The sequence below is a fragment of the Scophthalmus maximus genome, chromosome 1, assembly GCF_022379125.1.
Source record: "Scophthalmus maximus strain ysfricsl-2021 chromosome 1, ASM2237912v1, whole genome shotgun sequence".
NCBI lineage: Eukaryota > Metazoa > Chordata > Actinopteri > Pleuronectiformes > Scophthalmidae > Scophthalmus > Scophthalmus maximus.
Window position 1 is genome coordinate 282,521 of NC_061515.1, and position 23,970 is coordinate 306,490.

The window sequence follows — 23,970 nt, forward strand, 5'->3', positions numbered from 1 at the left end:
GCGCCAAGGCAGCTGACATCGGAATTTTCTTTTCTTTTCCTGCTCACAGGTACAAGAATTACACTCAATCTATTGATCCCACTCCAAGAATGCACACGGGGGGTTCCGCAGGAACAAAACGCAGCATGGTGAAACAAACTCATTCCTGTTGTTTGTGTTTTGGTATTTAAAAATTTCCAAGCAACCCCCTCAACAAAGGCAAGAGCAGCTTTTCTTGTTCCACATCAGGGCCGGGACGTCCCGTCGTGCTTAACTTGGAGCCACGAGTAGGTGTTCCCCTAATATCAGATAATCACCCTAAATATAACTGAAAACATTTTAATCCCTTCACCTCTTCATGCTGATCGGATTAATTGTGCTTGGTAAGAAACTTCCTGTCCTGGGGGGGGGGCAGAGGTTTCCTGCGTTGAAAATATTTAGGAGCGCATGAAAGACAAAAGTACTCTGCTTTGTGTGTGAGCTGTCAGATGAGCTGTGTCCTAAGTCAATGGTTAATCTGTATGGATCCAACTGTACAGTGAAGCTGCGTTGTCCTAACTCGACGACCTGGATAGAGTTCAAACCCAGAGACTTTAATATTGACACAGCTCGCTCTCTGCTGATGTGTCATGATCACACACATTTCACCTTGTTCACCTCGAATGTCATTGGATAGTGGAGCTCCGCCTGTTGGGACAGGATATAAATATGTATTAAAAAAGATGGAAAGTGAACGTGATTGTTGCTCTGCGTGATTGTTGGTTCGTTCATTAATTCTTGATAACGTCCTTGGAGGTTGGAGACAGAATTTGCAGTTCAACCAAAACATATGTATTTCCAAATGGTATTTTGACATCAGGGTGAGCACGGGGCCAAAACAACCAACTAAGTCTCTTTTAATGAAACTAAATTACCTATCAAACTAAATAGCACAAAAAAACTATAGGATTCTTACCTGCCTCCCTCATATCAGAACATGAGAAAAAGGTTCACCGAAACAAAATGGCTACTCATCCCTACAGTATACTACCAGGACAAACAACTCAGCCTCTCTACAATATGCATTCCAACAAACACTATGACACAGCGTGTCTGTCCATCACCATCAATAGACGTCCTTTTAAAGGGAGCACGATCAGCTCCTGGCCAATCACCGTCCTCCAATCACCACCTGACAAATATCAGAGACACACAACAGGAGCAGCACCTCCCTCTGGCAGGGAGCACAGAAACATTCAGAATACACATATGACCCATGGTCATAACAATGTTAACGTCATCCATGTGCAGTATAGGATGCATAATATTACTGTGCTTCAACCAAAAACACAATATATATCTTCAAAATACAGTAAAGTACAGTTTCAGTGTTCCTCCCTCGTACACTATCCCAGCATAACAAACACTTGTGACGAGGGATCCCAGGACATATTTTACATGAGATTATGTATTATTACATTTCATCATTCTGGTGTTTGGTGATAAAATTAAACTGAAGTTTACTTTAAGATTAATTAAGATTAAGATAATAACTTCATTGTTTGTCTTGGGCACTTCATCCACGCAGCAGCCAATTAAAACCAACACACATACAACTTAAGACGAATACAATACAACAAACCATAATATGAACCCTAACAGTGTATATAATACACAACATTTACACATTGTACTGCTGATATGTGATTACCAGATTGAATAATTGCATTAATGGATATTAATAAACATTAATATAGGTGTTCCTAATAAAGTGATGTTGGTTTATTTTATTTTTTTATTTACTAAACCATTATTTAATGAAATAAGATATTATTGAATTTCATGCATTCAATCATTCATAAGTTATTTTTATACCGTCTTTTATTGCCCATTTAATCTATAATAATGAATTCCCTTGTTATTTAGTTCATTTGTTTACAGATTATTTAATACGACGTGCAGAAAAAAAGTCCAAAAAACTAAAAACATGACAACTCTTGCTTCCGCTGTGCGCGCTCCCGCGGAGTTCATGCACTTCTCGGCAGGCAGTCAGTCCCCGCCCCCTCTGACGTAACAATGACGTAGGAGCGTCTATTTTTTATATACATAAATTAAAAAACAATTATAATTTACTTTTAAATATAACTCTATAATACCTTTGATAAATGTCTGTTGTATGTATTTTTTTGTGATTATCTCATTTATATTTAATTTTTTTTTGCTTGTTGTCTTTTTTTTTACGCGGGAGTTAAAAGGTTAGAAACAAAATGGCGGACCGCGGTGCAGCAGCGTCCACAGTGCAACGACCCGCCGGACACCAGGCGTGATATCTGGGTGTGTTTGATGCTTCGTGACCGGTTCAGCTCGTCCGTGGACCCGGTGCTCGTCTGTCCGCCACCGACCGAGAGTCACCACCGACCGAGGGACTCACATCCACACCGCGGCTGCGGTAACGACAGCTAGTGAACTACGGCGTCTCACGAGGAGACGAACGGAAGCTAACGACCCACTCGCCTCAGAGAGGAGCGGCTCCGTGGCTCCGTGGCTCCGTGGCTCGCTGCTGACCTCCGACGTCATTGTGTCGCATGAAGCGTGAACCTCGTTTCTTCCGGCGTCGCTGTTACAGTTGGTTTGTAACCGTCTGTGTGAGTCTGAGAGGAATCGAGCTAGCAAAGTTAGCCCGGCGCGGCTAATGACTCGGAGCAGCGAGACAAACAGCATGTTGCAACTTCAGTCGAGGCTCCACGACGACGAGGACGACGACAACAACAACAACAACAACAACAACGACGACGAGTGAAGATGAACAGGAAGAAGGATAAAGGATTCGAGAGCCCGCGCCCGTTCAAATTATAAGTTTCTCTTTCTGTCGATGAATGAATGAAACGATGTTTCTGATCCAAGTTCAAGTTACAGTCAGTTGTGAACAGATTGATTGACATACTGACCTACTGTCTTCTTCCTCTGCTCTTTACGACCCACCAGGTGGTTTGCATCAACAACATCAACTTCCAGAGGAAGTCTGTCATCGTGAGTTCAACCAGCAGACAGAATCACCCTCTAATCACCCTCTCATAACCCTCTCCAGACAGAATCACTCTCTAATAACTCTCTAATAACTCTCTCCAGACAAAATCACTCTCTAATCACCCTCTCATAACCCTCTCCAGACAGAATCACCCTCTAATAACTCTCTCCAGACAGAATCACCCTCTAATAACTCTCTAATAACCCTCTCCAGACATAATCATCCTCTAATAACTCTCTCCAGACAGAATCACCCTCTAATAACTCTCTCCAGACAGAATCACCCTCTAATAACTCTCTAATAACTCTCTCCAGATATAATCATCCTCTAATAACTCTCTAATAACTCTCTCCAGACAGAATCACCCTCTAATAACTCTCTCCAGACAGAATCACCCTCTAATAACTCTCTAATAACCCTCTCCAGACAGAATCACCCTCTAATAACTCTCTAATAACCCTCTCCAGACAGAATCACCCTCGAATAACTCTCTAATAACCCTCTCCAGACAGAATCACCCTCTAATAACTCCCTAATAACTCTCTCCAGACAGAATCACCCTCTAATAACTCTCTCCAGATATAATCATCCTCTAATAACTCTCTAATAACTCTCTCCAGACAGAATCACCCTCTAATAACTCTCTCCAGACAGAATCACCCTCTAATAACTCTCTAATAACCCTCTCCAGACAGAATCACCCTCTAATAACTCTCTAATAACTCTCTCGAGACAGAATCACCCTCGAATAACTCTCTAATAACCCTCTCCAGACAGAATCACCCTCTAATAACTCTCTAATAACTCTCTCCAGACAGAATCACCCTCTAATAACTCTCTAATAACTCTCTCCAGACAGAATCACTCTCTAATAACCCTCTAATAACCCTCTCCAGACAGAATCACTCTCTAATAACCCTCTCCAGACAGAATCACTCTCTAATAACTCTCTAATAACCCTCTCCAGACAGAATCACCCTCTAATAACCCTCTAATAACCCTCTCCAGACAGAATCACTCTCTAATAACCCTCTCCAGACAGAATCACTCTCTAATAACTCTCTAATAACCCTCTCCAGACAGAATCACCCTCTAATAACCCTCACCACACAGAATCACCCTCCAGACAGAATCACTCTCTCCAGACAGAATCACAAAACCAATATAACTTCAAATAAATAAATTAGAATAAAATAAGAGATATTTTCTTTGACAATGGCTCCGCACACAACTTCTCTCTTGTTTTTGTTCTTGTGTTCTTGATCTTGTGTTCTTGTTTTTCCACTCTCTTCTCATCTCCCAGGGCTTTGTGGAGCTCACCCTTTTCCCCACAGTGGTCAACCTGAACAGGATCAAGCTCAACAGTAAACAGTGTCGCATCTACAGGGTTCGAGTCAACGAGCTCGAAGCCCCGTTCATTTACAATGACCCCACGCTGGAGGTGTGTCACCATGAGTCCAAGCAGTGAGTATATCAGTACCTGTGCGTTCCTCTGCTCAACAGATGAACAGTCAGAAAACTGGAAATACATTTGGTTGTGCTGTGAGGTGACGGGTCAGATTTAGAGACCGACCGATATGTCGGTTGGCCGATATTGGCCTTTCACCGCAAATCGGTATCAGCGCCTATGGTTACCAATATAAAATCTTTTATTGTACAGAATAAACAATGCCGAAAATTCAAGTTCTTAATATTTAGTTGTATTAGTGTTTTCTTTTTTTCTTTCTAGTTATTTATGATTAAGTTTATGGTTAAACTAAAAATATCAAGCCTCAATTACATTTCTTTGTCAAAAAGGTTTGATAACAACATCTTGGGAATCATTGGCATATATATACGTATATATATATAAATATATATAGGCCGATCGGTATTTGAAATCTTGTTCTCCGTGATATCGATATCAGAATCTGCCCCCAAAAATACATATCGGTTTTTATAAAAAATGTCTTTGCAGGAGGAACCTGAACTATTTCTCCAGTGCCTACACAGCAGCAGTGAGCGCGGTGGACCCCGACGCAGGACACGGGGAGCTGGTCATCAAAGTTCCCTCTGAACTCTGGAAACAAGGAGATGGTAAGAAAGAGGGAAGTCCACGTTTAAAATTCTGTATGGCATTGATTGATGTGGTCAGGTGAGATGATTATTACCAAGTTGTCTTAGTAAAACTGAAATGCGTTCCTGTGTTGTGGTTTTTGTTTCCTTCAGATTTGAAGGTTTTGAAGGTGTACATAGAATTTTCCCTGGACCAGCCAAAAGGAGGTCTCCACTTTGTTGTTCCTGATGTCGAGGGCAGCATGGCGGAGCGGGGCGCTCACGTGTTTTCCTTTGGATACCAGAACTCCACCAGGTAATCGGAAAACATAGTTATTAAATGTCCCCATTTAATAGAAGTTGATAGCATTTAAAATACTTTGTTTTTTAAGTAGCTGCTCATACTTGGAAAAATGGAAAAACATTTTGTGCCGAAAAGATGGTAGTAGTAATTACACAATAGCAGTAATCATGTATTTATTTTAGTTTATTGGCTTGTGCCTGAAAGCTCATAAGATCGACTTCTACGACCCACAGGTTCTGGTTCCCCTGCGTGGACTCTTACTCGGAGCTCTGCACGTGGAAGCTGGAGTTCACCGTCGACGCGTCCATGATCGCCGTGTCCTGCGGCGACCTGGTGGAGACCATCTACACCCACGACATGAGGAAGAAGACGTTTCACTATGTCCTCCCCATTCCCACGGCCGCCCCCAACATCTCCCTGTCTGTGGGGCCCTTTGAAATCCTGGTGGACCCCTACATGCACGAGGTGGGTTTAAAATGAAGATCTCGCTGTGTGCGTTAACAAATTTGACATTACACGCAATTAGCTTGAAGATACAACACAACATTGGTCGACTGTGATTAGATGAGCTGATAGTGAGCAGGGTCATGGGGCAGGATTACCTTTATACACTGAAATAGATGGAAAACAACTCCAGATACAACTAGTGCCCAATAGAATCACTACAGTAATGTTTCATCATTCTTTGTATTTCCCACTCATGACCACTAGAGGTCCCTGAACACAAGGTGGCAGTGTTGATGTTAAATGTTTTTCCTCCAGTCACAGAACCGTGCATTTAGCCACTCTAAAGAAATACACTATACAGACAATGTACAGACAACTTACAGACAAGGTAAAGATCATATACAAAGGCAAACCAGAGTTTGAGTCACGTGTGAAACAAGTGTTTGCATAGTACGGTACTCGTAGATCTGAAGCAGGATGTAATGACGATCTATGAAGAAACAAGATTGGTAACAGTACTGCAGACGGTCAGACCTCACATGGAAGGAAAACCTCCGGTTGTAATTGTATTAGCAGCACCATTATTTAAAAAAAAATCTTTAAAATATACAAAGTGCTGATTGCTAACACTGTACATGCTCCTGTTTCCCCTCTCAGGTGACCCACTTCTGCCTGCCGCAGCTTTTGCCGCTGCTCAAACACTCCATGTCTTACCTGCACGAGATCTTTGAGTTCTACGAAGAGATCCTGACGTGTCGCTACCCGTACGCCTGCTTTAAGACCGTGTTTGTAGACGAGGCCTACGTACAAGTGTCCTCCTATGCGTCCATGAGCATCTTTAGGTAATCATAACATCAGGTCATGATTTGATTTGTGGTTTTCTGTACCAGTGCAACCTGTTTTTGTGTTACTTGAAATATCATTTACAATAGACAACAGTGGATGTAGATTACAGTCCTTCTGTATTCAAACTCTCAATATTCAGCTGTTGCCTCCGTCTTTCAGCACCAACCTGCTTCACAGTGCCATGATCATAGACCAGACCCCGCAGACCCGGCGCTGTCTGGCCCAGGCCCTGGCTCAGCAGTTCTTTGGCTGTTTCATCTCCAGGATGTCGTGGTGAGACATTCACCTTTTCCTTTCCAGCACCCACGTGATTTAAATGGCAAACAATTTGGGCCCATCCGAGGACCCTTGTGCTTATTGGTATGAAAATGCGTAACCAAAATAAAATTAAAAAAATAATAATAATTGTGCACAATCTTAGAATCAGTCCTCTAATTATGCTGGAATTTTTATCCCTGTCAAGATCAAGAAAGTTCTGTGTTTTTTGGTGTAATCCTGCTGACAAACAAACGAACAGGGGGGAAAACATAACTTCCTTGACAAATTTAACTCATTCAATGTTGAAGAAAAAACATTGGTTGTTTGTTGCAGGTGATTATACATATACGAACACATAGTTGTGGACAATATATTCAATTTCTGTGAATAAGCTCTTCTAAATATTACACACTGTAGCTTTAAGCCTTTCACGTGAAGACGTGTGTTACGAGTTCAGCCGTGGACGGACCACAGTCATCATCGGAGAGGCCAGATTTTTTCCCGAGATGGAAAAGTGCTGCCGTTATTGTTTGGAGGCATAACTCATGTAACGTGCAGACCCTTTTCACTGGAGTCAAGGCCGGCAGCCTCTGAGCCTTTGTGGTATTTCAGTGTGGTATCATTTACCCTCGGAACCTTTCTCATATGATGCTGGTGATGAGAGATTTACTACAGAACTGTGCTGTTCTGTCAGGAGTCGCAAGATGGTTCCAGCGCCGGCCTGAATGACTGTATTAACCAGAGTGATGGATCGCTGCCTGTGCCCCTCCGAGGGGCTCGCTCCTGAGAGAGAGAGACCATCAATGGAACTTTACAACTCTACTGCCTCTTGTCTTTCAATAATACATTGCTTTCTGATGAGGATAATAACAGAAATTGTGGATACATCTAGAGCTGCAACAGTTAATGATTAGTAATCAACAACTATTTTGATAATCAATTAATCGGTTCAAGTAGTTTTTATGGGGGAAAAAAGTCAAAATTCTCTGATTTCAGCTTCTTCCATGTGAATATTTTCTGGTTTCTTTGCTCCTCTGTCGACAATCTACTTCCTGTTCACACCGACGTGAACATAAGACATCTCATCTCATGAGATGATTTTTTGTTTAGTTTTAAAAACTAAAATGTGTTGTATGTAGCCTTGTGTGTCCTACCTTTACCTCCGCTCACCCCCGCTCCCCTTCATCCTCTCTGACCTCTAAACTCACTTCAGATGTGGGACCTTGGTTTGCTTTTGTTGTTGAGCCCGGCTGGTGTGTCAGGAAGAAAAAAGAACCTCAGGAAAGTCACAGACCCCTTTGATTTTTTTAGCAAGCAAACAGCGCTGCCTGCGAGCAATTAATCGGGGGGGGGGGGTTGTAATTGAAAACAGGCTGCAACTCGGTTGCGTGTCGGAGAAACTGCTCTCCCTCCAAATGTGAGAAACTGAAGTTGAGACCTTTGGATTACTGTTTTGTTTCAGCATCGTGTGTCTTTGTAATGAAGGAACAAACAGACAATTGTTTCTTCTTCAGGACTTTCTGCTGATGTGATGAAAGACTTGACTCTCTGAAGGTCGTGTTGTGTTTTAGAGCATCTTTAATGCGTCTTGACTAAACGTGAGGCTTCATTTCTAAAAAGGGTTCAGTTGGTCTGTGAGGTGGAGATCAGGAAAGACAGATGAGATTGTTGTTATCATCATTATATAAACAAGACTCGGATCCATTTCAGCATTAAACCACTGAGGTTGGATCAGCTTGTTGTCTTTTCTTTTCATTTCTTTCTTTTTTTTTACAAGCCAATAAATCCAGGGTTGGTACATTTTATGAGACTTGTGATCGCCATACCTTCCAAAACCATAACCTGAGGGTAAAATTAACTATTTTTAAAAAAACTCAAATGAGAGCTTAAAGGGGCATTTAAGCCATTTTTTGTATTCTGAATAATTCCTATAAAGGACATTTAATGAATTCATTTTTGTTTTGTGAGTTTGCATTTCAGTAACGTGGCTTGTTTGTTTTTTTTGCCTCTGAAGGGCCGATGAGTGGGTGTTGAAGGGAATCTCCGGTTACATCTACGGCCTCTACCTGAAGAAAACCTTTGGGGTCAACGAGTATCGGCACTGGATTAAAGAGGTAACGGTTCCATCCACTGTGTCCGTTCAACACAGTTTCCTTTTTTACTGACTTTGTGACGTGCTGCTCATTAACTTCAGGTAAATGAATGTACAGCGTGATCACATGTTAAACTGATTGATCAGAATCGGTCAGCTCCCTCATGAATCCATCTTGATGCATGTTGTCATCAGCGTAGTTACTAGATTAATAGATGAACAAACCTCATGCGGCGCTCAGAGGCTCCTCACTGTACGAAACCTGATGCTTCAGATAATTACTTTTTCTTTTTAGTCGCCCTGAAATTAATTCAACCTGGAAAACTCTGAGCTAGTTCGCAATGAAAGGAGGACAACATTTTGATTAAAAACGTTTAATTGATTCATTTCACGATTATTTTCATTGTCATAAAATTGTGAAAAATTAAACAATGGTGTTTCCCAAAAGCCAAAGATGATGTTTTGTTTTGTCCACACACCAAAGATATTCCGTTTACTGGAACAGAGGAGCAAAGAAACCAGAAAATATTCATATTTAAGAAGCTTAAATCAGAGAAATTTGACTTTTATTTTTCAAAAACATTATACTCAATTACTGGCTTAGCTAGACTCTTTGCTCAGGTTTCTTCCAACGAGGGAAAAAAAATAATCGAAAACGTCCTATCGAACGCTTTTTCTATTGATATTGATTACGTGTCTATCGCGATACATATCGTTATCGTTTTATCGCCCAGCACTATCACCAACTATTTTGATGATCAGTTATCCTTTTAATTGTGTTTCAATCTAAATTATTATGATATACTTATGATATAACATTGTTGTGACTGTTGGTCTAACAAAACAGGACATTGGAATACATCATATTGCACCTCTAACAAGGTTTTAAACATTTTATAGGTAAAATAACTTTAGAAAAAGATCAACAGATTAATGGCTAATGAAAATAATCTTTGCAGCCCAGCAAATGATGTGCATTAGAAGAAGAAAAAGATGTGTAAAAACTTTTTTATTCATGTTAATAAATGTTAATCTGCTGTCGAACAGGAGCTGGATAAGATTGTGGACTATGAGCTTCGGATGGGAGGAGTTCTGCTGCACCCGACCTTCAGTGGAGGAAAAGAGAAAGACAAGTAAAACATTTTTTCAAATGATTTAAAGTTTGAAATGTAATTAGTGATGGAATCATTTCAAACTTTTGCTTTTTCCTCTTCAGTCCAACTCCCCACCTTCACTTCTCCATCAAACACCCCCACACGTTGTCCTGGGACTACTACAAGATGTTCCTGTGCAAGGCCCACCTGGTGATGAGACTGATCGAGAACAGGATCAGCATGGAGTTCATGCTGCAGGTCGGACACAACCTGTCGTCTCGGTCTGTTTTATTTCAGACTGTCAGAACCAGTGAACGTTGACATGATGATTTCCTGTTGTCCTCGGTCCTTCAGGTTTTCAACAAGCTCTTGAGTCTGGCCAGTACGGCCTCGTCCCAGAAGTACCAGAGTCACATGTGGAGTCAGATGCTTCTGTCCACTCACGCCTTCCTCAAGTCCATCTCCAACGTCTCCGGCAAAGACATAGGCCCACTCATCAAACAGTGGGTGTATCCTTTATCTGCAATGGGTCTGTTTGAAAAACAGTCCGTAAGAGTCCCACTTAAATTGTGCGATTTTTGTTGTATGTAGTTTCAAAAGGGAAAGAAAATTATGTATATGTATATTTATAATTTTTTGTACAATATCAAACATGGCATATACAAACCAAAAACGTAACATGAAACACTGTGCTTCAACCCCCACACCCCTACACAATAAAAGGGATAATAATAATAATTTAAAAAAAGAACTAAGTAATATTAATGGCAAAAAAACAGAAAAAATCAATTTGTAAAAAATTGAATATGTAAATGTATGACAAACACTGCATCTATGTATATATGATGCAATAGAATACGAAGATTATATACATATATTCAGAAATACAATATAGATTCTAAAATAAATCTGAAGCTGATCAAATGGTAGAAATGACGATGAAGGCAAAACAAGAAAGAAAAACATCTTAACATATTTTACAATATATATATATATATATTTATTTATTTATTTTTTCCCTTACAAAATAAATATTTTTAATATTCATAACAATTAACAATATTCTTTGATTATTATCATAATTATACCCCAACCCGTTCTTGGTCATCTGTGTATATGTCTTAACTGGTGGTGTCCAGAGACCAGAGCAGCGTGGTGAAATTCTTTGGAAGTTTTGCCTTCAACAGGAAGAGGAATGTGTTGGAGCTGGAGATCCGTCAGGACTATACCTCAGCTGGAACTCAGAAATATGTGGTGAGCCTCGAGATACGTATATATGGAACGAGTCTGTTGTTTATGTTCAGAGGAAAGAAGCCAGAACTTGGACAAATCAAGAATTCCATGTCTGAAAGGCGTTAAAAGAAGAATTGCTGTCTGACCCACATAAGATTTAGATTTTTTCTGTTTTGAATAGTAAAAAAATGTTTTGTGGAATAATTTCATTTCAGGGTCCCATCAAGGTGACGGTGCAGGAGCTGGATGGCTCTTTCAACCACACACTGCAGATCGAGGAGAACAGCCTCAAACATGACATCCCCTGCCACTCCAAGAGCCGACGGTACAAACACAGCAATGCACACAATACTTCATTATATATATGCCTATCATTCCAGTATCTCCAGTATTTCTTATTATATATGCATTTTTTGGCCCCTATCCTGATTATTCAAATTGGTAATCAATCACAGTGCACCATGGTGGCACTGTGATTAAGGCCCAAAAGTTAAAGGCCAGCCGCATCACACGTCAAGTTCAATATGTTTCTACAACAAGCCTCATGGATCACTAACGTGCCAGGTGACAACATTTTGCGCTAATTATCAAAAACTAATAAGAATAGAATTTTTTTTAAATTTGACTATCAACAACAAATTTGGTAGATAGATAGATAGATAGATAAATACTTTATTCATCCCAAACTGGGAAATTCTGGTGTAGCAACAGCACGTTTTCACGCAGCACACTTCACACATTAAGAAATGTATACAATATTTACACAATTAATTTAAAATATACGAATTGCCCCCAAAAATATAGAAATTAAGAATAATAATTCACAGAATTTACATGAAGTATTGACAGTGGAACAAGGTCTATCTGTTAGCCAGAGGAGAGGTGTTTCATGGCTTGTGGCAGGAAAGATTTCCTGTAACGGTTCCTCGTGACAGCAAAGCTGAATCAGCCTGTTGGAGAAGGAGCTCCGCTGTCTGTCCAGTGTGAGGTGGAGAGGATGGTGCATGTTATCCATGATGGATAACAGTTTGTTCATAGTCCTCCTCTCCACCAAAGCTTCAAATATGACTCCTTAAAGTATTAAAATACAAATTTCTATTATAAATGAGCAAGATTGGTCGAAAAACATGGCCGCTGCTAGTCAAAATGTTTTTGCAGGGGTGGTTAGAGGAATATTAAGCTATAAGTCATTAACCATTTGTCCAATCATCATGATAATAATAATAATATATTTGATTTATAAAGCGCTTTTCATGCACCCAAATCATACATCTTGGTTCATAACTTACAGCTGTGATTAGCTACAGTTCTCCTAGCATTTTGTTAACAACCTATAGGGGACGCCACAAAAACATATATCTCAATAACCGCAGGCACCATCTTGATTTGTTTAAGTGGGCGTGGCCTATAGCATATATGTTAATAACTCAAGATGCTAAAAACCTATCACGACCAAATTCACTGGGGACCTCTCGCACCATCGGTTGAATAAACACACCGAGGTTGGTTTACATCCCATGAATGGGAGGACGAATGTCAGACGGTTTGAACCCTCCAGTTGCCGCTTGCGGCTATGTTTGACTCAGTTTTTGCTACATTTCTCTCTATGAGCACTAATCTTGATCTGTTATCTTTCATAACCACCTCAGGAAATTAGACAAAGGAGCCTTTCACCAATTCAAACATTTTGAAATGATCAGCCACTTTCGTGTCTGATTGTTCTGTTGGTTTTCTTTTCCCAGAAACAAGAAAAAGAAGATTCCTCTGATGAATGGAGAGGAGGTCGACATGGATTTGTCAGCCATGGAGTAAGATTTTCTCTGTCTGTCACAGAGTTTTAAAAGATTTACTCGACTACATCCCCATGACCTATATCCTTAGACACCATGTTGAAAATTCAATGTTTTGTGAAAGCAGCGGTAGATTCTCCTAGAGCTAGTGTCCACAGATTCATCATTTTACTTACCTACTGAACATTGTCCTCTCTGTGCCTCTGCAGCGCCGACTCTCCTCTCCTCTGGATCCGGATCGACCCAGACATGTCCATTCTGAGGAAGGTGGAGTTTGAGCAGGCGGACTTCATGTGGCAGTTCCAGCTGCGCTACGAGAGGGATGTAGTCGCACAGGTCCGCCAATGACAAGAATACCAGTTTTAACATTTGTGAATCCTTCAACCAACTTGTTGTACAGATACGTGAGCTACCAGACGTTTTTTGTGTCTGCCTTCTCAGCCAACAGAAGTTGATGAAACTATTAGTTGCTACTAGTAAATGTGTGTGTACCTTGTCTCTCTGTTAGGAGGAGTCCATCTCAGCACTGGAAAAGTTTCCAACTCCTGCCTCTAGACTTGCTTTAACTGACATCTTAGAGCAAGAACAGTGTTTCTACAAAGTCCGCATGCAGGCCTGCTTCTGTTTGGCCACGGTACGTATATGTGCGTGTGTGTGTGCGCGTATATTGATATTTCAGCAACAAGGTGTAACAGTGTAGCAGCTTGGTATAGCTACGGATGGACTGTATGAATGAATATGTGATTCTTTACTGTTCTTGGTAAAGCTTTATTTATACTTATATATACAATATCTGAAATGGGATAGCCCCCCCCAAAAAATTTTTTGGGGGGGGTATCCCATTGCAGATATTGTTATCAAACCCTTATGACAAACAAATGTTTTTGAGGCTTGATATTTAATAGTTTAATCATAAATTACATTACAAATGACTATAAATTTGTAAGAAAAGAAACATATAGAACTTGCATGAAGAAAATAATGTTTCCCCCCCCCCCCTAAAATGTAAACATATATGCACGGCTTCTCTGCATTGTTTATTCTGTAAATATTTTTTTGATGTCGGTGCATATCTGCAAAACTGCCTCAAACTGCCAATACCAATATATCTGAAAGACTGAGGCCCAATCCCATTGAACCCTCACCCCTACCCCTCGGTTTTGCGCGTTCACGTGAAGGGGTAGGGGTGTCTCAATTCTCTCTGACATTGAGGTCAGAGGGCTAGATTTTCCAGACCCACACTCCAAACGGAGGGCTGTGAGATGTGCCTTGTCAATCACCGGCAAGTCGGCTAAAAAAAATGTCCAAGGCGACCAAAGAAACTCACAGACTTTCTTTGTTCGTCGTTTCAATGTATTATGCCGTTTTTCTTCATAAAAGCCACACAAAAAAATCGCTAGTCGCATAGCAGCATTATGCGTTATATTAGTACCACATATGTAACGTTCTAACGTCATGTGCTGTTTCGTCGTTATAAGACCACGGGGTATTTTCAGTGTGATTCACCTGTCACCACGCAACAGCGTCTTTACAATGATATCGCTGTCAATGTAGGCATGTTGAATCTCCAGTACAAAACACGTTACGTCTGCCTACGTGATGACGCATCACGTTCACAGGGGTGTCCCATTTCGTAGGGGTAGATTTTCAACCCTTTCCCCTTGTAACTCCGTTTCAAGAATACAATATAGACTTCATAAAACTTTGATATAAGGATTGATGTGGATGGATTAGTAGCTTGTGTTTCCCTCAATTCACTTTAGTAAATTGGTAAAAACAAAATGTTAAGTGCAGAACCATGTTGTGAGAAGGAGCTACAGTATGAGGACGATGTACGACTTCCCAGCTCGCGGGGCCACCCAACAGTTTAACCCCTCGCTGCGCTAAAAGCTCGTTGACTGAATAATCCCGTTCTGTGGCTACAGGAAATTCTCCCATTCTCCGGATTTGGTCTGTTCCAACTTTAACCCCAACTGCATTTTTTTACAGCCATTCAAGTTCCACCTGAACCAATATTTTCACAACATGATAAAATTGAGTGGAGGCTGAAATGGCAGCACTTCACTTCTTTCTTTAAGTCTCCGTGCTGGCTCCTCTTGGTCTCTACTACAACTGCTACTACTACCCATGCTCACAAGCACATGCAGTCACAGACTTACATACCCACACTGACCACAGTGCAGCATGGCTTACTTGAGCTCTCAGATGGATTTGGCTGCATTATTATATAAAGAAAAAACATGGGTCAGTAATAAAAAACAGCCTGGGACTGAAAATCAGAGGGAAAAAACACAAAAACTGATGAATGCACACGACGACACGCAAAAAAATACAGCCTGGTTTCAAAAGCATGCATGCACATACAGGAACATTCCAGTGTTCACCTTTATTTATCTAACCATATGACAACATCCTGTGCCAGTGACCCTTAGCCCCTTTATTACAACATTAACATAAATTCCCTTATATCCTGTTAGAAAATACCACCGGAGCCACCAGTCTTCATACTTGTGGAAAAAATTCACGAGCTTCTCATGTGTCGTCTCATTTGCCTTTTACATTGGGGATCAGTTCTTGAATATAAAACAGATAAGAAATGAGAGACCCTCCTCTCCTAACACCCTAACTAGCTTCCTTAGCCGATCTCCTGCGGCTCGTCTTTTTGAACACATTAACACTTGAAACTCTCCTACTGTTCAGAAGTTTGTGTTTGATCCCACAGTTGTCAAGTCACTTGGTTCACACAGGAACCAACCGACTATAAACGTGAATAAATCTGTTCTCGTTGGTACATTGTGAATCTTTGCAGATAGCCAATGCCATGGTGAGCACTTGGCAGGGCCCGCCGGCCATGAAGTCCCTGTTCACCAGAATGTTCTGCTGTAAGAGCTGCCCCAACATTGTCAAGACCAACAACTTCATCAACTTCCAGAGCTACTTCCTGCTAAAGGTACATCATGTTAAAAATTATCAAAAAAATTATCAGCCTCAAGGTTTCAATATTGGTTGTGTTCCATTTAAAAGGCCAAACACTACACTAAAGTTAATGGTAAAAACTGAGCATTCAAATGATTTTTCCGTCATCTTTTTTCCATTTTTTTTTTTTTCCAGACGATGCCGGTTGCCATGGCGTTACTCAGAGATGTCCAGAACCTCTGTCCCAAGGATGTCCTCAACTTTATACTTGACCTCATCAAGTACAACGACAACAGGAAAAACAAAGTAAAGACGAGTTAATAAATCAGAATGATGGACAAGTATTGTTACAACTTCTTTTGGCATAATTTAAAACAGTAAATCTTTGTGATCAGCATCCACAACGGATTTTGCAATTTCTCCTCTTCCTCTTCTATTTCCTCCATCGTTACAGTTTTCAGATAACTACTACCGCGCAGAGTTGATCGAAGCGCTCACCAACTCTCTGACGCCAGCCATCAGCATTAGCAACGAGGTGCGGACGGTGGACAATCTAAACGGCGACGTCCGTCTGATCTTGGAGGAAATCACCCGGTTCCTCAATATGGAAAAACTACTTCCCAGCTTCAGGAACACCATCACCGTCAGGTAGGTACAGAGCGATATGTGCTCCTGGACACTGGGGGTCGACCAATAGGGATTTTTTTTCAGCGGGTAATACCAATTATTATTAATAAAGTAGGCTGGAAACGATATACTTGTATTCGCAGGAAAAAAGATAATCTTGTGCCAAAATTTAAAAAAACGCAAAACTACTGCAATATTCATAAAAAATGTCTTAAGTTTTCTTTGTGCTTTAAAATGTCAAAAAAACAACAGAATTTGCTTCTCATAATATCTCTTCATAACCACACCACTGAATACCGAGCAAAGTGCTTGTTTTTTTTTAAATAATGCAAAATACAATACATACAATTAATTTTTTTCTTTAGTTCCCAAGGTTTCTATATGTCCTCTGCCTGTAAGCAACAATGGGAGGAGAAAAAATATCATGTGCATCTTGGTCATGTCTGTGTTATTTACATTTGTCATGTCTGTATAACTTATAAGCACCGGTTGATAGTCATCGGTTAAGTTAGTATCTCTTTCGGTCACCTTTATGATTTCCTCTCTCCAGTTGTCTGAAAGCAGTTCGTCAGCTTCAGAAGAACGGACACATTCCCAGCGACCCGTCGCTGTTCAAGTCCTACGCCGAGTACGGACACTTCGTAGACGTGCGCGTTGCCGCACTGGAGGCTCTGGTGGACTACACGAGAGGTAAGACATTTTACAGATTGTAGATTTACCAACTTTCTGAACCCTGTAAACTCCCCCCACCCCCCCAAAGTATATATATATATATATATATATATATATATATAACAGTTTTCCGCCACAAGTGCAAGGTAGGCTTTCCCTCTACAGATGCCCCCCCCCCCCCCCATGTGTTCTCAAATTTTTACATGTGGTCAGGATTCTTCTTTTTGTCCAACAGTGGAAAGATGTGCCACAGAGCTGCAGTGGCTGCTCGTCATGGTCCAGAACGACCCGACTCATTATGTCAGGTCAGCTCACAACACACAGGTTCAGGGCAGTGACTTCATCATCATCATCATCATCATCATCATCACCATTGTTGTATTATTATTTTTTAACTTTTTAATTTTTTTAAACTCCACTCGAGCTTCATTTTGCATACACAGCCACACATTATTCACACACATACATTTAACATTTCACATACCTCTATTTTTTGTCAGAACATTCCTTCTGCCTCTGGTATTACAATGATGTGCAAACAGAAAAAAAAAAGCTGTGGATCTTGTTCATCTCTTATCTCCCTGTTGGGTATTTTACACAGGTTCTGTTCAAACCTCATGACTGTACAGTTGACATGATGCAGACATCCAAAACAGTGAGTTTTTTCATTTTTTTGTCTGTAGACATAAGATCCTGGGCATGCTCAGTAAAAACCCACCGTTCACAAAGACATCGGACTCGGCCCTGTGTAATGAAGCACTGGTGGATCAACTGTGGAAGCTCATGAACTCAGGTAACAACACATACACACACACACCTGCCCTCTTTGTGCTGGCTTTATTTATTGCTGAACCAAATATTAACGCCTAAAGTTATTTCTCTCCGTCCACACAACACACACAGAGAGCGTCCGCTCAAACTACATCCTTTTTCTGACCTTTCAACATAAGAGTATTCTGCAGTATATCGAACACCACCACGGTTTCCTTCTGACGTCCGTCGTGAAACGTGACAAACACTTCCTGTTTCGCGCATTGTGTATTGTCCCTGTTCTTGACAGAACACACTCAGCGGTGGTTCTACAGCACAGATACGACTTAACAATCATTTTTCATTATGGATCGTCGATATCTTTATCAAATGGTCCCAACACAAAGGTATTGTATTGACTCGGCTGAAGGGGCTGCTTCAGATGAAATATTTTCCTTCCCCGTCTTTTTCATTCATTGTTTTCTTTTCGTCTTTTTTTTATTTCTTCCAATTGTGAAATAAAAAAGGTAAAGTTAGTTTTTGGTGCGGTGCCTCGACCGTACATACGCACAAGGTTGTGCCTCCTATTGTGTGTTCAGGTTTCATTTCATTATTCTTCCAGGGGGTAGTACGTGTCGTTCAGCCAGCGAGCCAGAATCTGCCAATCTAAATACACACCACCTCCACAAAACCCAAACACGAGTACAATACATGTTCACAAATCCATATTCCCCCTTTCTGCAGCGTTGTTATTTAATTTATTGATTTACAAAGTTTGAAAACGGGGATGATCATTATTTCCAGTGAACTCTTTGTTTGTGGGTCAGACAGTGTGTAGGTGCTGCTGCCAGTTTAAATACACAGTGACCAGAATGTGGGGACCCCCCCCCCCCCCCTCCTCTAATAACCCACAGGCCTCCCATGTATTGAACCCCACACTGCAGCAGGATGATGTTTCACTGACTGAAGGTCGGAGCTGTAAGAACGCAAACTCACCAGCCCTTTATGCTGCTGAAAAAGAAGTGAATTATATCAATTCTTCTTCCCAAAGCCACAGTCCACCCCCAAACCCCCCGATGTTCGGCGCCGGGCCCTTTTGGATCATTAGCTTCTGCAATATTTGGTGTTTTAATTGAGTCCAACTCTCCACACACTCAAACGGCCCGTATAAATTACGCCGCTGAGATGAGAGCTCCTTATTTAGTCTTTAGTTGTGCTCATTGTTTCTGTGGGATTTTCAAATATTTACATGTTATATATAACATGCAGCGGCTACCTCAGCTCTGGATTCACGTTAAAGGGGCAGTAAGCGATTTTTAGCAAATACACTTAAAGCCCCAGTGTGTAAATTTTGTGATTTTCTGGCAGCAAAGTGGTAAAGTTACAAACCACAACCGACTGAGCGACAGACAGGGGACACTTTATGGTGGCGCACCACTGATTCCATACAACACTAGCCTGGGACCCAGAGGAATTCTGGGAGCTCATTTCATTTTGCTCTACCAGACTCACGGGCCGTTTCTCAATACCAAAGAACGCAAGTATGTACTCGTGTTCTTTCCAAGAACGTTCTTGAGAGTTCAACTCGGGAGAACGTGCAAAGAAAAAAAAAAGGTTTATAAATGTTGCACTCTGTAGACTACACATAATGGCCAGTGGCGGGAAATAAACGTTGTGGTGGGTTGTGGAGGACATTTTGGTGAGTGAGGAAAATAGCATTGCAATATATAAATGGATCGAAATCGCGTTGCCGTTTGTTGTCGCGAAATGCATTCTGGGATACGTGGCTCTCCCAAGAACACACAAGTCTCCTCCGATGCATCCTTGGTAAAGGGGGCGCGGAGAGAACAACATCCAGGCATGTGGACCGTTCTTGGCTCGATGCGTTCTTTGTATGTGATCGGTACTTTGGCCACGACTGAGGACGTTTCACGAGAACACGAGAACGCAAGTCCAGAGAAGAACGCATACTGAGAAACGGCGCGGTCTGGATCTTCTCCTCCATTGGGGAAGGGATTTTCCCTCCTGTACAAAAGTTGTCAGTCTTATCACAACCGATTATCTGATAGTGGGCGGAATTTATACCGTGACGCCGAGAGAAGCAACTTTTGTAAACAACCAAGATGGCTGCCGCTGATGATCGAGCATTTGACTAAAAGTACCTGATATTTTTCACATTTCTCCAACAAGAACATCATCACTGGTTCACAGGCGTTGTGGAATCATCACCACAGACATCACATCATCTCCTGTCTGCTCTGGTCTGTCGCTCAACAGACGTCACATGATTCGTCGCTCTCACTGGTTGATCCAGTTGCGTCCAGACGCATTTTGGTCTGCGTCCGTTGTTAACGCCTCCTGGAAATCGAAAAACAACCGAGAGTCCCAGATTAATATGTATTTCCTCGTCTTAAACTTAACACAGATGTTGCAGTCAGTATCTCAGACCCTAACGACGTCATCAGTTCTCCTTCTTCTTCCTCAGGTACCTCACACGACTGGCGTCTGCGCTGCGACGCGGTGAATCTCTACTACACATTATTTGGTCTGACGCGTCCCTCGTGTCTGCCACTGCCGGAGCTCGGCCTCGTGCTCAACCTGAAGGAGAAGAAAGCCGTTCTCAACCCGACCATCAAGCCCGAGTTGGGGGTCGGTGCTGGCATGGACACGGCTGCAAGTATCGGTATCCATGGCGTCGGCATGAGTTTCACAGCTGTGAGTGTCGGATCGTTCAAGCCGCGTCCACATGTTAAAGTTTAACTTAAGCGTGGACGTGTAGCCTTAATTATTTAAGACAGTTCAGTGTTAATAGAAATGTTTCACTTTGACTTTTTTTAAAGACGCACTACACTAGGCAACAACTGGAGTTTCACTGGTTTCTTTGCCACTCGTGATGTCATCGCTGAGCTGCCCGGTGGTCTTTGTTTCCCTCCGTCTGAGTAACGCTACGTTGTAATTTCAAGATGGCAGCTACTTCACAAAAGCTCTTATCTGAGGTTTGATCTGTGTATGTCATGACAACAGTCGCACGTGACAAGGCACAAACACGACGTAGAGACCCGGGAGGCACAGAACACGTTCTCCATCATTACACACAGAGCACGAGGGGCTGGGCGATAGAACGATAACGATAATGTTTTTGTCTTCGTTGGAAGAAACCGGAGCAAAGAGTCCGGCCTGCGTAGCTCGCGGCTACAGGCCGACAGTCAGGCTACAGTCAGCCTGTAGCCGCGAGTCTAGCTACCCCAGCCGGCCGATGTACGCACGCAGACCGGGCCGCGACTCTAGCTTGGCCATGCCCGCGGACGTCGTTCGCTTGCGGGGAGAAAATGATGGCGTAGACGCGATCTGTTTTTCCGCACTTGAAGGGGGGAGGTGCTGCTCAGGTTGGGGGCATGGTTGCCCCAGTAGCAGGAGTCAACTTACGTCACTCGACGCCCGGGCTGTGAACGGCTGGTTTACAGACCGTCTGCACGATCAACCCAAACCACGAATCAACGACTCATCGTTTTCTTTTCATTCTCCGTGGGCTGGCAGACACCCCAGATAACCAAATATACGTGGAGGCAGCTGAAGAGGTGCCTGGAGCATAATATGGTGCCCTTTACAACTGAAAAGGTAAAGTTAGTCATACTACCACACACACTTTAAGGTTCTATGTGTTTGTGTGTGTGCCAGGTTGATGAAGAGCCAGATCCTATTTCATTGGGGGTGTGTGGGGTGGGCCAGCCCCCTCAGGGTCTGAAGAGGAAGGCCGAGACCCCGCTGGGCTCCCCCCCGGAGCCGGGACAGATCCTGCAGCAGCAGGACGATGACGTCAGAGACGTCAGAGGAGCAGGGCGCTACAAGATCAGGGTAAAGTTCCTCTGACGCTACGCCCCCGGTGTGCTCCGCTCAGTGTGGCCTTGTTCTTCTCAAATCTTCTGAAATGTTTATGTTTTTAATTTGTGATTGTGATCTGCTGTAGTTTAACACCATGGAAGAGGAAGACATTGATATGGAGACAGTTCATGATAGTCAGGCCTTCATCCACCAACATCTCAATTTGTTAGAGAGACCGTCTACACCAGGTAAACACACACACATTTCAAAAAAACAAATAAAGCCATAACCTGTGAAGACACACTCACGCCTTTCCTCTTCGTAGGTAAAGAGCCACTGTCCGTGGAACAGGCCATGCTCTCCATGCCCGCCACGCCGGTGCCTTCCTTCTCCAAAGAGACCACGTCTTCGTCCTCCAAACACGGCGGCGAGCACGGCGGCCACCACCATCACCACCACCACCACGAGCACAAGAAGAAGAAGAAGAAGCACAAGCACAAACACAAGCACAAGCACAAACACGAGAGCAAGGAGAAGGAGCGGGAGCGGGACAACTCGCACGCCTACAGCAACAGCCCGGCCAGCGGCAGGTCGCTGCGCTCGCCGTCTCTGTCTGACTAAACGTCCTGAAGACGAGCGAGGGTCTGCAACAACCGCCTCTTCTGGAATCCTGTGAGACGCAGAGTGGAGGCGGAGCAAGTTCAGGTGAACTCAACATTCATTTCTTAGCAATGAATGAATGAATGAGGTAGACTCATTTGGAGAATATGTTAAAAAGGAGTACAATGTTCAAGAGATGAATCGTCAGATAAACAGAAAGAAGAAACAGCAGACTGTTTCAGCGTCATCAAGGTAAACCTCGTGTTCACACGCGTCAAATAGAGTCTGATGCACGTCAGCCAGCAGAGACACCTCGTCCCACAGCTCAGTCCCAGCTTCAGTCAATGGATTGTTGGTGGTGAACAACATTCAGTCTGAAAAGACATTTCCTCGTCCGCTCACAGGATCCAACAGGAATTGTCACTGCACTGTACAACTAAAAACGTAATAATAACTAATAATGTAATATTAGTGTGTTTTTAAAAGAAACAACAGTCATCGTTGATTCAAGATGCTTTTATATTCTTGGATCCAGCTCCACTGGCACCGCTGCCCAAGGTCGATCATGTGGTTTCAAACATGCAGGATTCAATATATCCACCAATGAGATGAACAGACGTGTTGAAAGTCTAATTCATGTGGTTAAGAATATTGTTCCCATGTAATCAGTCGGTTAAACCTTGTTTTTCCTAAATGAGATGAATAAATGTCGCCATCTGAATTTCCCAGTGAGTTTGTGATAAGAGGTGACGAGTTCCCTTATTGGTTGTTCTTATTAAACAATATCCGACCCAAAATATGAGACAATGTTGATACAGTAAGATAGAGATTGTGAACAACAAGAAATGTAGATGAACCTGTTTGATTTAGAACTCAGAGGTTCTGTGGGAAGTGAAGTCCAACCTGGGCCTCGTGTCGCTACATTGTCATTTGTGTTGAAGGTTGTTTTTTTAATAAATTTGATAAAATAACCTCATGTTACACTTGTGTTTTTATTGTTTTTGTGTTTTATTAAAGCACATCATCAGTGTATAGACTGTATCTTGGCATCAGCCACGGTGACTGATCCTTATAATGTAGTTGTCTCTAGAGCTGCAACAGTTAATCGATTACTGAATGAATCACCAACTATTTTCATAATCGATTAATTTGTTCAAGTAGTTTTTATGAAAAAAAGTCAAAAATCTCTGATTTCAGCTTCTCACATGTGAATATCTTCTGGTTTCTTTGCTCCTCTGTGACAGTGAACTGAAGATCTTTGTCTGAGGACAAAACAAAACATCATGTTGGAGTTTTACAACATTTTATGATCAAACAACTAATCGATTACTCGAGAGAATAATCGATGGATTAATCGATGATGAAAATAACTTATTTGCAGCCCTGGTTATCTCAACATCACTTGTGGAGATAGACTTTCGCTGACGTTCCCTCACAGTGAGTCTGCAGAGTTTGTGATTCTTTAACCTGGGCTGACCCCCCTCACCCCGACCCCCCAA

General features: G+C 42.0%; 1 protein-coding gene across 1 annotated transcript; it reads left to right on the forward strand.

Annotated features, from left to right (window-relative positions):
* Nucleotides 1-2,204: 2,204 nt before the first annotated feature.
* Nucleotides 2,205-23,442, forward strand: taf2 (TAF2 RNA polymerase II, TATA box binding protein (TBP)-associated factor). The gene is made up of 27 exons (XM_035629382.2): nt 2,205-2,810; nt 2,934-2,988; nt 4,290-4,450; nt 4,944-5,062; nt 5,195-5,336; nt 5,558-5,789; nt 6,429-6,613; nt 6,777-6,890; nt 8,890-8,989; nt 10,015-10,100; nt 10,184-10,319; nt 10,416-10,570; nt 11,201-11,315; nt 11,510-11,619; nt 13,037-13,102; nt 13,294-13,420; nt 13,593-13,718; nt 15,894-16,034; nt 16,196-16,306; nt 16,455-16,648; nt 17,178-17,317; nt 17,535-17,604; nt 17,983-18,092; nt 20,535-20,764; nt 21,728-21,904; nt 22,017-22,119; nt 22,197-23,442. Exons 1-27 carry the CDS (start codon nt 2,761-2,763, stop codon nt 22,490-22,492), a joined length of 3,651 nt encoding a protein of 1,216 aa, XP_035485275.2. The 5' UTR covers nt 2,205-2,760; the 3' UTR covers nt 22,493-23,442.
* The last annotated feature ends 528 nt before the right edge of the window (nt 23,443-23,970 follow it).

Bases quoted from the DNA above. Each gene is read 5' to 3' on its own strand.
- taf2 (XM_035629382.2), top strand. From the start codon at position 2,761: ATGAACAGGAAGAAGGATAAAGGATTCGAGAGCCCGCGCCCGTTCAAA. The intron at 2,989-4,289 runs GTGAGTTCAACC...CTCATCTCCCAG, and splicing joins TCCAGAGGAAGTCTGTCATC to GGCTTTGTGGAGCTCACCCT. The intron at 22,120-22,196 runs GTAAACACACAC...TCCTCTTCGTAG, and splicing joins AGAGAGACCGTCTACACCAG to GTAAAGAGCCACTGTCCGTG.